The sequence below is a fragment of the Maniola hyperantus genome, chromosome 12, assembly GCF_902806685.2.
Source record: "Maniola hyperantus chromosome 12, iAphHyp1.2, whole genome shotgun sequence".
In the NCBI taxonomy this organism is placed as follows: Eukaryota; Metazoa; Arthropoda; class Insecta; order Lepidoptera; family Nymphalidae; genus Maniola; species Maniola hyperantus.
In genome coordinates this window covers 8,341,392-8,359,809 of record NC_048547.1, presented here as the reverse complement: position 1 = coordinate 8,359,809, position 18,418 = coordinate 8,341,392, and the positions used below count along the sequence as shown (strand labels likewise).

Here is an 18,418-nt window from a genome sequence, read left to right as displayed (position 1 = left end):
GAGAAGTTATTATTAATGAAATTACGTAACTTTGATCTGTAGTTTGAAAATATTTAAGTAGGTAGGTACCTACTCTATCTACCCACAGAACGGTTTGTTAATTTTAACCACATTTTAACAACAATTAGGTAGGTGTGTTAACATTTGACAGTGTAATTTTTTATGTAAAATACGTGACACTCGAGTTACGCTAATCTGACAACTGCCAAAGTATGGAGATGTCAAATCACGACGTTTGTTGACAGATTTACTGAAATGTAGACATAGGGTCACCATAGAGTGGATTCTTCTGTCTATTGAACAAATTGAACATGATTCTAATAAACTTGAAAACTTACACTAGGGTCTCTGAAAATATATGCGTTGAGGATATATTATACTTTGAGTTTGGTGGCTGGGGCCAAGACAGCAACCCCACAGACATCTAGTAGGTAATTTATTTTGTACAACGTTAAAGTTTTATGTTTGCTTTATTATGTTTATGCAGTAAATTTGTTTCTTTTTGGTTGCGTAATTTTAATGTAACAAATATTAAGACAAAATGTCAAAGAATTAGTTAAGATAGGAAAATTATGTGTTTAAATGTAAATATATAGATGAAAACATGTATGTAGAAGTACATAAATATTATTTATGTATTAAATTTGATATTGTTTTCAAAATTTCATCAGCAGTATTATTTAAATCCTTTGCACAACCCAAGCTTTACAATGTAGGTGTTCACGTGTTAGCTGTGTTTTATAAACTTATAAACTCGGTTTTTTACTTTAACATACGGTTGAAATCGTTATAATGAGACCGAGCGCCCTCTAGCGGTTACGGAAAATAATTCCCAGTAGTTCTGTCAACAGAACTACTGACCACTCGCCGCGCTGCAACTCGACTTCCCGCCACTCGGCTCTTCTCGCCTCGCTCGGTCTCAAAGCCCTTAATTATTAAACGATAGGCTAAAAGCAGATGTTCACTTTTCATCAAGTCTATAAAAATAATAATAAATCTATAACATAAAAATGAATCACTAAATGTGTTGCTCATCGCAAATCTCGAGAACCGCTGAACCGATTTCGCTAACTCTTTTTTTATAATACTCCTTGAAGTACGAGTATGGTTCTTACGGAGAGAAAAATTTAAAAACTGTTAGGCGGTACGAAGTTCGCCGGGGCAGCTAGTAAATAGATAAATCTAAGTAGCAAATAGCTAGAGCTACCTGTACAAAAATGTAAAACCTACAAATTAAACTCGTAACATAAAGACAAGAAAACTAGTATTATTATATTGCGGCAATAATGATACAGTGCGTACAGAACGGAAATATGTATTTCAGTTTTAAATACAATCACTTAAATACAAAAAACAATTCGCATTATTCATTTACACAAGAGGTAGGTACATACAGAATTCACTCTAAAATGCCGATACCCTGGTTAAATCATCAATACTATATAATTTCAAATAAAATCTGGATTTCAGAACACCTACATAGTGCATCGAAGGAAATGACAGACAGAAAAAAGTAAAATACCAAAAGGAACAAGTTATACCGAGAAGAGCTTAGGTGACCTAATTCTTTCGCAGCTTTGAAAAATCCTGCTAGCAATTCGAGACATTTCCAGGATATTTTGTTTAACTAGATATAGGTACTTACCTACCAAAAATGTATGGACCAGTCAGGATTTCTTTGATTTAATCTTCAAACTAATTTTTAAAGCAAATACGAGTATGTACCTACAAGTACCTACCATTTGGTATCCCAAGCCCTAAGGCTAGGAAAAAAGCTAGCAGAACCAATTCTGAGAAACAAATGAAAAAACGAGCACGGGATTTTTCATCGGCGTTTTAAGCGCGGGAAAACGGCGCTCCCTTAACAATTTTCAATAAATAATAGATATGCACACATTGGAACAGAATTGCGCTAGATTTGTCCCTTGCCTAAACTGACAAAAATTGCATTGAACCCAGCTCTTATTTTTAACGCGATCATTACGAGAGAGGTTGTCCCTGGCAAATTGACAATCTAACAAACCAACTTATGGCTAACTAGATAGACTCCTAGTTCTTCAAAATGTTATAGTAACTAATGACGAAGGCAACAAGTATCAAACTTAGTATAGAAATACTAATTTAATATAATACTAGGGCCGATTCTCTAGTACACAATCTCTAAACTAAACTAAATTAACAGGTCTAAATCTAGTGCTTTCCTTTTCCGCAAGCAACATTATGAAAGGGATAGCAATAGATTTAGACGTGATATTTTAGTTTAGTTTAGAGATTGTGTACAAACGAATTAGCCACACTGGCCCCGATTCTCTAGTCTCTCTCTAAACTAAATTTAGAGTATCTGCATCCTTTTCTTTTTACTAATGCTAAAAAAGGAACGGAACATGACTTTCACATTTAAAGACTCTAAAATTTAGTGCACAATACAAATTTAAACAGTAGGTTCGCGAGTGCGTGCTAAAATCACGGGTTTTACCATCTAAAAATTAAATTTAGAAATGTCAAACTGCTTCTGTCCTTTTCATATTACAATAGTAAGAAGAGGGTGCGAATACTCTAAAATTAGGTTGTGCTTAGAATCGGTGCCATTGGGGCCGATTCTCTTGTACACAATCTCTAAACTAAACTAAATTAACAGATCTAAATCTAGTGCTATCCTTTTCCGCAAGCAACATTATGAAAGCGATAGCAACAGATTTAGACGTGCCATTTTAGTTTAGTTTAGAGATTGTGTACAAAGGAATTAGCCCCATTGTAAAACCGTTTAATAAGTAGGTAGGTATTGAATTTAAGTAAACCCTGACCAGAAATATAAAAAACTTGCTCTGGAGGCGCCACTTGCAGGTGTTTTGTTTTTCTGGTCAGGGTTGAGCTAAAGAGAGCTTTAATGGAGTTAACAATCTCGGTTTGAAAATCCAATATATTTACTTTGCCTTCAGATTGCTTTACTTTTGGCTGTCACAATCATTCTTAATGGCTGAAGTTACAGTAAAATTAAATTGTACTTCATCTGTTTTGACAATAGCGCAAAAGTAACGATCGTAATAATTATTGTATCGACGCTGGTTAAGCTGGTTTCTAACAACCAAGCGATTATATTTTAAAAGTAAGTACCTACCTACTCGAAACTCCTTCGAAAGCGGCATTATCAATAGGTAGGTACGTACAAGATATTCCAGTATCAAAAATACTATAAAATGATGGTAGGTCTGGATAATATGTACATCAGGCGTCCGAGTCATCACATTCCTCAACAATGTCGCTGGGAGGAGCTGGAAATCTGGGCGGTGACCAGTTAAGGTATATGCTGTCCGTGTAAATTGCCATGAAAAATGAAAACAACCACCTGAAAAAAATGGCAGTCAGTGGGTACCTACTGCCGACAGCAATAACAACTTAAACATACTTGACATTTCCATTAAAAATTGAATCTTAGCAGGTTGCGTTAAGGAACCAATTTTAATTTTTACGCAGATGATGACGAAAATATGAAACCCATACCAAAATCGCTCAACGTGTGTAAAGTTTTCACTCAATTATAATAATTTTATATATTAGGTATCTATTGTACATTAGGTTATGGTGATAGGTTTATGTTCAACAGTGTAGGTTGATATAAAATGATGAGATATGATAGTGAAAAACTCCCTTCCCAGACATGAAATATTTTCCAGCAATTATCTTATTAAAAGTATTTTTTTCATACCACGCTAAGCCGATCGCGAAATGTTTCATATAAAAGCTTTGTTTTTTTCGGTACCAAGGATCCCATGGTCCACAGGGCACGGGCAACTCGTTCATGTGAGGTTGGCAAAATCCTAATAAAAACAAAATCTAAATATATAAAACGAAAAGGTGACCGACTGACTGACTGATCTATCAACGTACAGCTCAATTGGCTATCCTTAACACAGATCTAAAAATCTAGCTAGGATAGCCAGTTCTTGATCTTGTAACATTCTTAATATTAAGCACTAATTGTTCAAGATCAAACCCATGTATGTGTGTAACTAGATGATTGAAAAATAAACGTTTTATTTATTTATTTATATATAAAAGGAAAAGCTGACTGACTGACTGATCTATCAAAGCACAGGTCAAACTATTGGACGGATTTAGCTGAAATTTGACGTGCTGATTGCTAATAAGACGTAGACATCCGCTAAGAAAGGATTTTTGAAAATTCAATCCCTAAAGGGGTAATAAAACAGGGGTTTGAGTAGTCCACGCGGACAAAGTCGTGGGCATAAGCTAGTAATATATAAGCAAGAAAAACTTCGGTCTTTTTTTATATTTCATTACAAGGTAGCCCCCGACTGCGATTTCACCTGGTGATAAGTGATGATGCAGTCTACGATGGAAGTGGGCTAACTTGGAAATGGTACCTATGGCACACATGATACAACATGTGGTTATTCAAGGCGCGGACCAACAAATTCCTGAAAGGCCGGCAAGCGGCAACGCATCAGCAGTTCCTCTGGTGCTGCAAATGGGCGGCGGTAATCACTTAACATCAGGTGAGCCGCCTGCTGGTTTGCTCGCTATTTGTATTAAAAAGAAATAAAAAATGCAGTTTTATTAAACCCATACCCCTTCTTTGTTTCTACTCGGCATCGTATCTACCTACCGGGATGACAAGGCCCTTATGACAAGTCAATACTAGCGCCGTGCACCGGTGGGTTCGGTAATTACCACTACATAGACTCAAATTGATTATTAGGGCAATTGAATAAAACAATAAATAACCTTATGTGGATTCAGAATGTAGGCAGGAACAACTGTCCAAGTTTCTGAAGCTATTTCTCTATAGTCTATACAATCAACTTACCGCTTATATACTAGCTTACAAAGACATTGCAAAGTAGATAGGTACTATTAGAAAATACATAGTAGGTAGGTACAGTACGATTCCAACTTAAATGCTCAAGTCTGAGTCTAAGTCTAAGTCCTGACTCACTAACTCTTCAGCGCCAAGTCCCAACCCTAGGACCTAGAGAGCTAAATAATGGAGGATTTTTTATAATTTTAAGGGTTGCGTACCTCAAAAGGAAAAAAGGAACCTTTATTTAGGATCATTCGTTGCCTGTCTGTCTGTCCCCTTGACCTACAATCATGAAATTTGGTCTTATAGCCAAATAAAGCCAGAGTGATATGGAGCTAGAGTGACTGCGTCTTTTAATAAAAAGAAAAGTCCTAGCTACAGATCCTGACTTTTAATTTTACGCAAAGGTTCCCTTTATAATTTAGATAAGGAATAAAGCTGGATTTTTCTAAATTCCGACAGGAGCAAAGCTAGTCTCTGTCTAGGTAACTAGTCTTCATGTAATATGTACCTAGTAGTAGTTATCCTATGTCATCATAGTACGTGACAGGTCGAGATGACCATCCAGGTATGAGGCGGGTGGACGCCCCGCACACCCGCACGTCATCCGCGCTATCCTGCACCGGGTTAGCACAGAGCTGTGCGGGTATACGGGGCGTCCTCACCGCGATTGCCATCTCGACCTGTCACGTACTCCTACTCCCACTCCACGTGTCCTGGTACTCACTAATTGACAAAATAAATAGGTAGGTAAGATTGAGGTGAAGTAAGTATGAAATGAAGATACAGTTTTACCCATCGTCAGAAACTTAAAAGTTGCATGCTTAATATTGCTGAATCCACGAAGTCACAAATCAATCGTAAATGAAAACGTACCATCCCTTGAAGAATCTGAAATGAAAAAAAAAAACGTTTGGGAAGGTTCTTAAAAAATTATAAGTGTTTATCTATGGATCAATACAGAATTTTTGAGTGTGAGACTTTAGTAGGGTACCCGATAAAAATAATAATAGCAGGCGAACGCGATAACATGGACCAGAGGGCCGAGCACAAGTTTCACAGCTACAAGGTACCAATTTCAAATTACTTATACTCTCACACTGTTGGCCAGAATGCTTTGCAGCAAACATGCCATGAAGTCGGCCACATACAACATCGAATTGTGATAATCCCTTGAACGAACCATCCGCTACACTTTACAGCTGTTTTCACTTTTATTTCGTTTTTTTATTATGCACATAATAGTAACGCCACCGGGCTAGACCTCAAGTTATCTGGCACGCGTAGTATGAGTTCCAAAATGCTGGGATTCCTGCCATTTTAAAAAGTCTATGGATTAAGGATTATACTGAGGAATGAAATTCGTTAAGTATACTTTTTCAAATAAACTGTCTTGGGCTTACTTGATTTTGTTGCTAATTTTCTGTTTTCCGATAATCTTGCAAACCCCTTATAAATTGCTGTTAATTTTGAGCGCATTGTGCCCTGTTTTTGTAAGTTGACATCCCAAAACAAGCCATGCCATCTTTAAATATAATTTTTTCTAACTTGTCTGACATGACTACAATGTGCCAGGTGTACGTATAGGTTTTATTGTTCCAATTTCCTCTTTTCTATTTAATAGAAATTAGACCTACTTTTGAAGAACTTGATTTTCGCCATTTTTAGGGTTCCGTACCTCAAAAGGAAAAACGGAACCCTTATTGGATCACTTTGTTCTGTCTGTCGGTCTGTCAAGAAACCTACAGGGTACTTCCCGTTGACCTAGAATCATGAAATTTGGCAGGTAGGTAGGTCTTATCTAAGCTGACATTCAGAGAAAAATCTGAAACCGTGAATCACACGAAAAAAATTATATTGTGGTCATGAACTAATATTTGGAATTTTCAATTTTAGAAGTAATATAACTATATCAAATGGGGTATCATAATATGAAAGGGCTTTACTTGTACATTCTAAAACATATCTCGACTCTAGTATCATAAGGTCGGATGTGTACTTCCGACCAAACTCACTTTTTTGCATAAAGGTAATGAGCATTTCGGGCTCTTTCTGCCAAGCTGACACCAGTATTTCTATCTCTTTTCGTTGCAAAGATAAATACATGCATAATGTCGTATCTGAACACATTCTAAAAATTTGGAGAACCATAATTATATTTTTTGACTTGCGTATGTATGCACCAAAGCAATGGAGAAAAATGATAGGTGTATTTTGAGTTCGACCATTATGCTACGAAATAAGTTTATTTGTAATACTAGCTGGTACTGCAGTTACGCACTTCTGCTTCTAAAATATGTAATAATTTTGTTAGGTAAAATCACAACAGATGTTATGCTTCGAATTTTTTGTATTAATATTTGGACTGTGAATCATTTAAGACTTTTTGCCTTGTAATATAAATAATTTTGCAATAAAATTCATGGAAGTAAGTTGAAATAAAGCTTTTTGTTTGTGACTACATTAAAGTTGATGTGATTAATAGGTAAGAGATCCATCCTATTTCACCATAAATTTGGACTAAACTGCGGGAAAAAAGTAAAGAGCCAGAATAAAGCTGAAGACATTTTGAAAATGTAGACTAGAAAATCTTTTAGGACCACGAAAATCACACCATGGAAATCTAAACATATATTATAATAATACCCCACTAAGCAAAAACCGTGCATTTATGGTGTTTTTTATGAATCATAGTTCAAATCATCAGTTCAAAAATTTATTGCCCTAGTTTTTAAGATAGCCTTAAAAAATTAGAGTACCTACCTAATCAATTTTTTTCTTCTTTACCCGTCTTATAATCGACCGAATTTGATATTAATCGAGAGCAGAAATTATAAGGCACCTACAATATGTGATGATAGTGATTCTAACGAAACATACCTAATTATAGTAAGATTTAGATTATGTTATTTTGTTTTTATGTTGGTAAAAAATAAAAAAACTTAACTAAAACACGAAAGAAACAGTTTAAAAAAGTATCTGTTAAAAAGAACAGTCGAAACAGAAGCAATGCAATTTTCAAGAAAGCAGAAAGTATTTTTTTTATTACAAAAGTGGCAATGCCGGATTTGACTAACAGTAAATCCTTATACATGCGTAGTTTCTGCACCTTAAAAACGATTCATGATGCTACCAGCAGTGTTGCTACTTTAGTGTGGTCTGAAAACATCAGCTGCAGCAGAAGGAATAAAACAGTATCTTGTCTTATTTCATTAATCTACTAGAGAAGAAACAAAGTATTCTCGAAATTGTTGAAGAATTGACTTTGTGGTCTGATAATTGTGTCGGTCATAATCGGAGCATGATAATCGTTATGGCTTACTTATGACTATTATAAGGATTACCACACAAAAAGGTGATAAATCACAAGCTTTATGCTAAAATGCAACATGTACCTACGTGGAGTAAGATGTAATCCATGCACAAATAGAAAAAAAGGGAACAGCTGAAAACAATGCAGATTACTAAACTAAGAGATTGGTCACAGTTTACAAGAACATGCGAAGGAAACAAAACTTTTTGATAAGTTTGATTTGGCACTACAACATATTTTTAAAGACCACATCCCTTTACAAAGGTGATATATCAGGACCGTTTGTTATATCAAAAAAAAAAAAAAACGGCGGGGATTTTCAGATTTCGGAATATATTACCTGGCTACAACTAACGCAATAATGCTGGGTGTTATTATTTTATAAAAACTACTTTAAAGAAGACTTTTTTGTATTTCATTAGTATGTTATAGGTACATATAAACTTAAAATTCTTCCCCGCTTTCGTCCAATATACGACATAATGAGAAACCATTATCCACTGTAAAATATAACCAACTTTTGCAGTAGGTACCTGCTGACCTCCATTCTTACTTTACGTACCTAATCATTATAAGGAAAATCAGGCTATGTTGGCATGTTTTAGATTTCTATATTGATGTAACCGCAATGTATGCAATTCCACAAAAAATGTTTGGCCCACTGTGGGTTTCTAATTACTTTGTATTATTTTTTTCCAATTTTTGGCCGTTGTTTTTAATTAATGGGCTTTATTTATGAATTTGTAAATGTTATTTTCATTCATTCAGAAGTCACAAGGTTTACACGGATGCAATGGTCAGACTATCGGGCGAATGCAATTATTATGTTTCAGATCTAACTAATCAGTTTCAGAAAAATCAGATAGGTACATTGTTGCTATCTCACAAAACTCCTAAATGATTTTTGTGAGATAACTACTGTGATCTTTTGTCCGAATATTACATATGTATAATCAGTTAAGACGTATTATGAAATATTAAGTAATAGATCCGACTTTTATTTCAAATTTGTAATAGTAAAAATTGCAGCCATAAAGTCGGTTTACAACTTATGCACACAATTTTTTAGCACAGTTACGAATATTACCAGCATAAAGTCGCATATCGTCCATTTTGAAGAAATTGTGAGTTTATATTTTATTTATTAATGATAAAGTATTTCTAGTAATGGTTAATGATAGATACAGTTAAGTGTTAAATATTACAAAAACAACTGAAATTGTATCTCTAGTAGTTTAGAAATTATGACCCGATTTCCCTAGCATTTTTGTTTTGGCTCTCCTGAAAAGTAGCAAAAATCCACATCCGACCTTATGATACTAGAGTCGAGATATTTTTATGGATCATAGTTTTTGAATTATCGTGCAGAATGACGAAAAAATACGACTGTAGTACGGAACCCTCGTTGCGCGAGCCTGACTCGCACTTGGCAGGTTTTTTTAACAGTAGTGAGCGTCATGTGAGAGCGTACTTCTTGTATAGTAGCGACATAAAGAAAGAAATGTACATCGTACCTTTAGAAGGAGACAGCAAATTTGTAGAGCAGTCTCGGTCGTTGAGACCGACAAAGCGTCATATGGGTATGAGTGACAGAGACAACGACGCTCTACAAAGATGAAATGTCATTCTAAAGGCCGATGTTCATCACTTTCGGCCGCGTACTGTAGAATGACATTTCGGCTTTGTAGAGCATTCAAAGATCGATGTTCATCACATTTGGCCGCGTACTGTACATTACTTTCGGTCGCGTACTGTAGATCTAAGTAACGTCATCAAAGTGCGCTCTCATAGATCCATCGTCATAGATCTCAACCTTAGTCTATACCAGTCTACACGAACAAAGTCGTGGGTGTCAGCTAGTTAGTATATAAGGACTTAAACATGAATACAAAATAACGTTTGTGAACCTAACCATCATTATAAATGGTAAACTCTAGCAATAAAAACCCAAACTAATATTTACTTAATCTTTATTTTTAATGAGACCTTATAAATTAATAGATTCTATGAATTAAGGCTACCCACTACTAGGTAATCCGCTTCGTATATTGTAAAACAACGTCAAGTTTTAAATGATTTCTTTGAATTATTGAATATTGAATGATTATCAAAATTTGATATTTGAAAATACAGATACATAAATGAAAAGAAAAACAGTTTCTATCACAGAAAACTCTATACAATAGTTCAAACACCAATAAATAAAGGGCAGATTTTTCAATCTTCCGCCATTTTACTTTTTTCCCAAAAAAGCGTTCAAGCCTTCCCAAGCGTCATGTTTCCGAGACATAAGCTACCAAAGTTTTACTGGTGGAGTCATCAGTAGGTGTGTGTAGCCACTATTTTGAAAAAAAATGGCGGACATATGAGTAGGCCAGGCTCCATACTGAAATATTCAAACCCCTTTATTTGGCGATAGGAAAATCAGTCGTAACAATCAATTAATCCATTCTAATATTATAAATGCGAAAGTGTGTCTGTCTGTTTGCCAACTTTTCATGGCCCAACAGTTTAACCGATTTTGATGAAATTTGGTAAAGAGTTAGCTTACATTTCGGGGAAGGACATAAGCTATAAGAGATTTTCAAGAAACCAAAATCCACGCGGACGAAGTCGCGAGCATCATATAGTTTTAAATAAAGTTTGGTACCAATTTTTCAATCAATGAATACACTTATTCCACTTGGTCGAAATCAAGTTTCTGTTATATTTGAAGCAATTACATATCCTATATATTATTATGATTGTTTTTCGGCCAGTATATTATTTTTACTAACTATTTAAGAAGCTCTTAACATTAAGAGTCGTTTCAGCAGACAGCCATTTTAAGGCCCGATCGAGACCTTACGAGAAAATGTGGGAACTATCACCTATCATTAGTGTAGTTTTTTGTCCTTCTTATATAAAATTCCTCGTGTCATGAAAACTAGTTAAGACTTATTATACTTTAGGTATAGGTACTTTACGTAATATGGGAACGGATTTATTATGAACTATGTGGCAACCGCTAAGTTTCGTAAATTCTAAGCCCTGGTCAGATATCTAGCGCAAACCAATACCCCTCATCAGTTTCTACGCGGCGTTCTAGCGGCTAATGTACATTTACTCATACGCAAAACGGTTATAGCCTACTGGTTAAGACTGAAGACGTCTATTCCAAGGGTCACGAACATCTTAACTTTTCGGAGATATGTGCGTTTTTTACCCGACTGCGGTGAAGCCCAAAGGAGGGTTCCTATATCCGTTTGTAACTACTGAACGGCTCAAACGATTTTTATCAATCAATGTTGTCCTACTCCTAACCTTTTTTTTAGATGCAAGCTAGCCCTTGAATGCAGTCTCACCAAGTGGTAAGTGATAATTCAATCTGAAATGGAAGCGGGCTAACCTGGAATGAGTAATGGCAGTAAAAAAATTAAAAACTCCGGTGGCTTCTTTTTTACCCGACTACGGCAAAGAGATATAATTTTAGTGTATGTATGTAGGTTTGTATTTATGTATGTTCCACCGTAGCGCCTAAACTACTGAGTTGATCTTGATGAATGAGATATCAATCGATTCGTTATTATGGCCCGGGTGACATAGGTTATACGAATAAAATCGACCTGACGGATGTTACATCCAAAAAATTGGGGATCTCCAAAATTTTTTTTTAAAATTCTATACGTTTTTTTAGAGTTCCGTATCTCCAGAGAAATAAAGGAACCCTCATAGGATCACTTCATTGTCTGTCTGTCAAGAGATTCAAAACCTAATTGAACTTAAACTGGGATACTTCCCGTTGACTTAGAATCATGAAAGGCAGTTAGCAATGCCTTTATTTTATCGTGAATTTGTGGATACATCACAAAAAAATTAATGTTTTTTCTTACTTTACGGAAACCTTCGTGTCCAAACCACAATTACTCCAACTCACACTTGACTAATTTTTTAAAATAAGATTGAGCTTTGCCTATATGGTACTTTATATCTTTGATGCACGTCTGTTGTTTCTAGGAGCCGCTTTGGAGTCACTGACTTTGAGCTTTGACCAGGGCTTTAGGCATGTCATGTGGTAGTTGTAACATATTATAGTTTGAAGTAACATTAAGGCCTAGTTATCTGCTCTCGGGTTTGGGTTTGGGGGGCTTGAAGCCTTGAATCTTCTTCTTTTTCTTCTCCTTGCTTCCACCGGACTGGAATGTTTTCCAACTGTCGACCCTATTTTGTCGAGACTCCTGAAATTTACAGAATTTTCTATTTATTTTTCAATTATTTTTATCCATACTACAGGCATAACGCTTAACTGTGTAGGTTCCTGCGGTAGTGGAACGGTGCGAGGGGTGTGATGATGTGACAGGAAAGCTTAATGATTCGTCGACTTGTGGCAACTGTCACCCTTTCGCACCGCTCCACTACTGCAGGAGCCTACTCAGCTATGCGCTATACCTATATAATATAAAAAAAGTGTGAGAAAGTGGTCTATCAGTCTGTCTGAAAGCTTTGGACGGCTCAACTATTAAATTGTGAGGTATGGTTTACTTGCTTGCATCCCAGCACAGGACATAGGCTACTTTCCCGGAAAATCAAAGAGTTCCCATGGAATTTTAAAAAAACCTGAATTCACATGGACAAAGTTTTGATCATCACTTATAATAAGTGATGTCTTTGATTTTCCGGGACAAAAGTCTATATCCGTCTCCAGGATGCAAGCCATCTCTGTACCAAGTGGTACAGAGATGGCTTGATCCTGGAGCCGTACGGATATAGACTACTTTTTATCTCAGAACATCAAAGAGTTCTCATGGGATCTTAAAACTCTAAATTCACGTGACGAAGTCGCGAGCATCATCTAGTGTATATAAAATAAAAAGTGACTGACTGACTGGTCTATCAACGCACATCTCAAACTACTGGACGGATCGGGCTGAAATTTGGCATGCAGATAGCTATTATGACGTACACATCCGCTAAGGATTTTTAAAAATTTAACCCCTAAGGGTGTCAAATAGGGATTCGACATTTGTGTAGTCCACGTAGACGAAGTCGCTAGCATAAGCTAGTTTATAAAATAAAATTGAATAAGCTAGTTTAAAATAAAAGTTTAAGTACCTCAAAGTTTTTCGCCCATTCTTTTTCTAGAGACACCTGCTCCTCTTGTTCGATTTCCGCTTCACGCTTCCGTTTCCTCTCTTCCATGTCTCGAGTCTCGAGGTGTTGGCGTTTGCGCTCCATGTCGGCAAACAGCTAAAATGTAAACCATAAATATTTATAACATGATTTATAGGATGATAATGATGATGACTTGGAGCATTGGAGCCTATTTGGCTTCATGGTTATGTTGAGAGTGTAGTAGTTGTGTAGTAGTTAGTGTACTCTTTGGGTGGCAATATGCCTATTGCCACCCAAAGAGTACACTATCGAGATAGGCATATACAAATACCTAATAATAATAATAATCATCATCATCATCATCAACCGATAGACGTCCACTGCTGGACATAGGTCTCTTGTAGGGACTTCCACACACTACAGTCTTGCGCCGCCTGAATCCAGTGGCTCCCTGCGACTCGTCTGATGTCGTCCGTCCACCTAGTGGGCATACATATCCAATTTAAATATTTCATGTGTTACGACTACATGCTACAACTTGTAAAAAGTATTGTGGTATTTCTTACTAGTCTCTAAACTAAATTACAGGTCTTTTAGTACTGCTATCCCTTTCATAATGCTTCCTGCAGAAAAGGATGGAACTAACATTTAAACCTCTCAATTTAGTTTGGCTTAGACATTTTGCTGTTATTACCATTGTTTATTTACTTAAAGTACCTACAACCTTGTAACTTTTTATTAAAATAAAGATTTATTTATCTATATATCTGATCTAACAACGCACAGCTCAAACTACTGGACGGATCGGGCTGAAATTTGGCATGCAGACAGCTATTATGACGTAGGCATCCGCTAAGAAAGGATTATTGAAAACTCAACCCCTAACAGGGTGAAGTAGGGGTTTGAAGTATGTGTAATCTACGCGGACAAAGTCGCGAGCATAAGCTAGTTTATTGTATAAGTCCCTCAAATTACTATTGCGCTGAAACCATGTCTCATTAACATCGAAATGACATTTTGAAGTAATTTGACGTATATTTAAGTAAAAATATACCATCAGCTCGAAACTTGAGTCTAGTGCTGACGTCACTAAAATGGCGGCCACGCGCAATACCAATTTGCGGGACTTAAACAACAGAATTAGCCACATTGTCTTACCTTCATAGTCATAACATAAACTGCATGCTTATACTTGTCAGGGTCATCTTCCGGTATGCCTTCAGCTATCCGGTTCTCTTTCTTTTGCTTCTTACGTTTTTGTTCAATCTGCAAATAGAAAAACACAATCCATTGAAGCTAACTTAACTGAACTTGTTTGTTTGCAGTCAGTGTTGTTGAACATATTATCATACTGAAAATCTGGCTAAATGTTCCGGCAAAAGGGATAGCCATTAAGTAATACAGAAAATTCTAAAATTCGCTTGCAATATATATATATATATATACCATATGCTCTGTCCGTTCTTTGGCTTCTTGATAAATGTCTAAGCACTTTTTCCTTGTGTCTTCACATTCCAAAGTTTTCCACGCCCTGTTTATTATTTCAAACGCCTGCTGGGCACGCTCGGAGTCATCCTGAAATGTAAATGCAGACCATCATAATCCATACTAATAGTATAGATGTGAAAGTTTTCTGTTTGTTGTTTCCTTTTCATTGCTACACTGCTGAGCTGATCGTGATGAAATTCATCACAAAGCATTTTGGAGATTTACACAGAAAGCTTCTTTTTATCAGAGAAAAGTATCATGGTCCTACAGATAATAGAAAATCCTTACAGCTTTTGAACAGTTAGTTATTGGAGCTAATTTGATTTTACTCTATGTCAAGTAGTCCTCGAATCCCCTTTCCACAGGGGGCCTTGTGAAAAAGATAGCACTATTTTATCACTAGTCAATTTAGTTTAGAGTTTATATAGAGTGGAATTAGCACTAAGAATATATTTAAAAAAATATTATGCCTTTTTTTCATATTATTTTGTGTTATTAGTTACTAATAAAATTGTTATATATGTATATTGCTGTTTATACATTTTACATGTATCTGGCAATCAACAAATTGTGTTTAAATTATAATCAATATCATAAATCAAGTAAGTAGTAATTTCAGATTATTAATTGGATTAGCAACCTATATAATGCCATATAAATTACTGTAATAAGAAACGCAGCTGTTTTGCAACTCCAGATGTCCAGACTTTTATTTCAAGGCTGTCCCTTAAGTAATGAATGAAAATTAATTTCTGGCCAAAAGCAAATTATGTTTTATTTTTAATCATATTTTTCGAGAAAGTATTTTTAGATTATTAACTGGCTTAGCAACCTATATATATGTAGCCATAATGTATCTAAACTAATTATATTATTAAGAGGTGCAGTAGTTCTGCCACACCACACCTTTATCTCAAGGCCGTCCCTTACCTAATGAATGAGTAGTGCAGGTTGCCACAGGTTACCAAGGATACCATCTGTGGATAAAAACCAAATGTTGACGGATACACCGTCTCAGCAAGAAGGATTGGATTTTCTTCAATAACTACATAAGATGTTTTTAAAGCGGAAACATAGTCATATTCTTATTATAAATATTAGATTTTATATTACCATGGTAAAGGGCCATCATTTTTAGAAGCACGCCTAAAGGTGTCGAAAGGTGTGTAAACCCTGCACCAATAAGTATCTATGAAGTATGTGTCGCTGTGCATACATACCACACACACAACTGTCAACTGTAATATCTTTGTTTTTATGTATATATAGGTAATATGATTAATCAAGTATTTTTCCATGTTATATGATAATTTATAGCACAAACTGAGAACTTAATGGTTACACAGTGACATTTCAAATAATGTTAAGTACCTATAGGGTATGCTTTTAATATAACTTACTATGTTTTTGTCCGGATGCACAAGTATAGATAGCCGTCTGTATTTCCTTTTAATTTCATCTAGAGATGCTTCAGGATCAACTTGTAGTACCTCGAATGGATTTAAATTGAAATAAGTCGATCCAGGACGAAGTAACCTCTCTATTTGTTGTTTGGGAGTCAAGACTGAGTCTCGTTTTTCAATTTCCTTAACCTAAAAACGAATTATAAAAAACAACAAGTTTTCAAAGTGAACGCCAAAACGACGCCAACTGTTTGCTTATTTAAACCAATAATCTAGTTATTGAATTGATAACTAAAGGCATATTAAATAGGTTACAGTACATACCTCTGAATAGAAATCTTCAAACGATTCTTTTCCACTTGGTGTGGACGACATTTTCGTTATGATTACGATTGCAGCATTAATTGATCTTGCAGAACAGTTGAATCAGTATCAGTTTTCTTTTTTATTCATTGCGTAAATTTAGTCGTTGTAGATCTAGATTTTCACAGAATGCCTTCAATATCACAGTTCAATATAGTGGTTTTTATTGAAATAAAATATAGGTAGGTAGGTACCTACCTACCTATTGATGACAAAAGAGACAAAACACCGAGACAAAAGTTATAGAATATAGATAACATAGAGCCTCGACGTGCTGAATGTGATTATATACTCTTTGGCTAAATTGTAATGGAGTCACTTCATGCTTGTGGGCACTTGTGGCAAACAACAAACAGCAAGAGAAGAGAAGGCAAATGGCAAACACCACAGAGTATGTATTACTCAAACTTTAGCTATGTGGGTTTAGCTTGCAGCCACAAATATACACAGTGATTTTTTTAAACTCGGTCAGTATGGGGAAACAAAACTATAAGAGATAAGTACAAAAACTGTCTTACGAATCTTTAGGTCTTTTTTTAGGGTTCCGGACCTCAAAAGGAATAAAAGGAACCCTTATAGGATCACTTTATTGTCTGTCCGTCGTCGTGTCTGTCAAGAAAACCTATAGGGTACATCCCGTTGATCTAGAATCATGAAATTTGGTTGGTACTAGGTAGGTAGGTCTTATAGCACACTGCACAAGTACCTACCTAAAGAAATAAATCCGAAAACGTGAATTTGTGATTACATCATAGGAAAAAGTGTTGATGAACATACCTATATTAGTATTTTGAATTCTAAAACAAATTTGTATTTATTTTTATGCATAATAGTTTTTGATTTATTGTGCAAAATGTCAAAAAAATACGACTCTAATATGGAACTCTCGATGTGCGAGTCTGACTCGCACTTGGCCAATTTTTTGTGAAAACAATTTTGGCATACCTAGTTAACTAGTTAATTTTTTGATCAAACTTGAGTTGTCCATAAAAATCAATGAAATTGACTAACTAATTTTTAACGCTGATCGCCTCAATATCTAAGAATCATTTCATTGTACCTACTTATCGAAAAAAAATCAGACCGCAAAAGTTGGTCTTTAAGTAGGTAACTGTTTTTAAATACAATAGGAGGAAGCCAGCCAACTAGCAAGCCAGCCAACCAACTGGAGGGAAAGTACCTATGTGGGACTCACCGGCCGAGAGGTGACCGGGATACCCACTAAAACCCCGCGGCGCGGCGCAGGAGCGCGTCGCCTGGCGACTGGGTCACGGGAACACCGAAGCAATCAACCACAACCCAGACAGTGACGTCCGCCGAGGCAGACCCTCCCCCGCGGACCCACTCACGAGGTCCCTCGCCGCACGTCCGAGGCGCACCAACGATGTGCGCCTCCCTCCTGGGGACCCAAAGGGTGACAACGCGATCCCGCACATGTCACCCGCGTCCCATCCTCCTATGCCTTCTGCTAGTCAGAGGGACATGTGAAGAAACCTCGCCCCCTGCCATGTCATTTGTCATATCCAACAATATCCTCGAAGAGAAATTATTAGCCATGTTACCGGGGTGCACCAGCCCGAATACTGATCTTCCCCTTGGATGCATCCAAAAAGGGCCAGCAGCACCAAGGCACACTGGGAGCTTACCTGGCTAATCCCCCGGCTATTGTAGCCTACTGCAATCCACCATTGCACAATAACTTCAAAAAAAAAATTGTATTCAATTTTCAAAACAAATCAATTATTTCTTTGAAATATGTACTTGAGTCAACATAACTTCACTTCACGTTGTTTGTCAAGATCTCACGTATAAAACACATTTTGACAAACAAAAAAGTGGTCACGGTGATAAGGCCAAAATGATCGTTCGTCACGTTTAAGTAAGAGCTTAAAGAGCTTTTAGATAGCTCGTCCTAACAGTAAGAGTCACAATAGCGCT

General features: G+C 36.2%; 2 protein-coding genes across 2 annotated transcripts; both read right to left on the bottom strand.

The window, feature by feature from the left end:
* Positions 1-2,766: 2,766 nt before the first annotated feature.
* LOC117987032 (uncharacterized) lies at positions 2,767-6,334 on the bottom strand. Its single transcript, XM_034973996.2, has 4 exons — positions 6,226-6,334; positions 5,699-5,713; positions 3,707-3,818; positions 2,767-3,346 (listed from the first exon to the last, which is right to left on the bottom strand). The coding sequence occupies exons 1-4, from the start codon at positions 6,299-6,301 to the stop codon at positions 3,226-3,228; spliced, it is 324 nt and encodes a 107-aa protein (XP_034829887.1). The 5' UTR covers positions 6,302-6,334; the 3' UTR covers positions 2,767-3,225.
* Positions 6,335-10,088: 3,754 nt separating this feature from the next.
* LOC117986858 (dnaJ homolog subfamily C member 8) lies at positions 10,089-16,683 on the bottom strand. The gene is made up of 6 exons (XM_034973781.2): positions 16,442-16,683; positions 16,115-16,306; positions 14,673-14,801; positions 14,385-14,492; positions 13,227-13,361; positions 10,089-12,352 (listed from the first exon to the last, which is right to left on the bottom strand). Exons 1-6 carry the CDS (start codon positions 16,490-16,492, stop codon positions 12,233-12,235), a joined length of 735 nt encoding a protein of 244 aa, XP_034829672.1. The 5' UTR covers positions 16,493-16,683; the 3' UTR covers positions 10,089-12,232.
* Between the last annotated feature and the right edge of the window lie 1,735 nt (positions 16,684-18,418).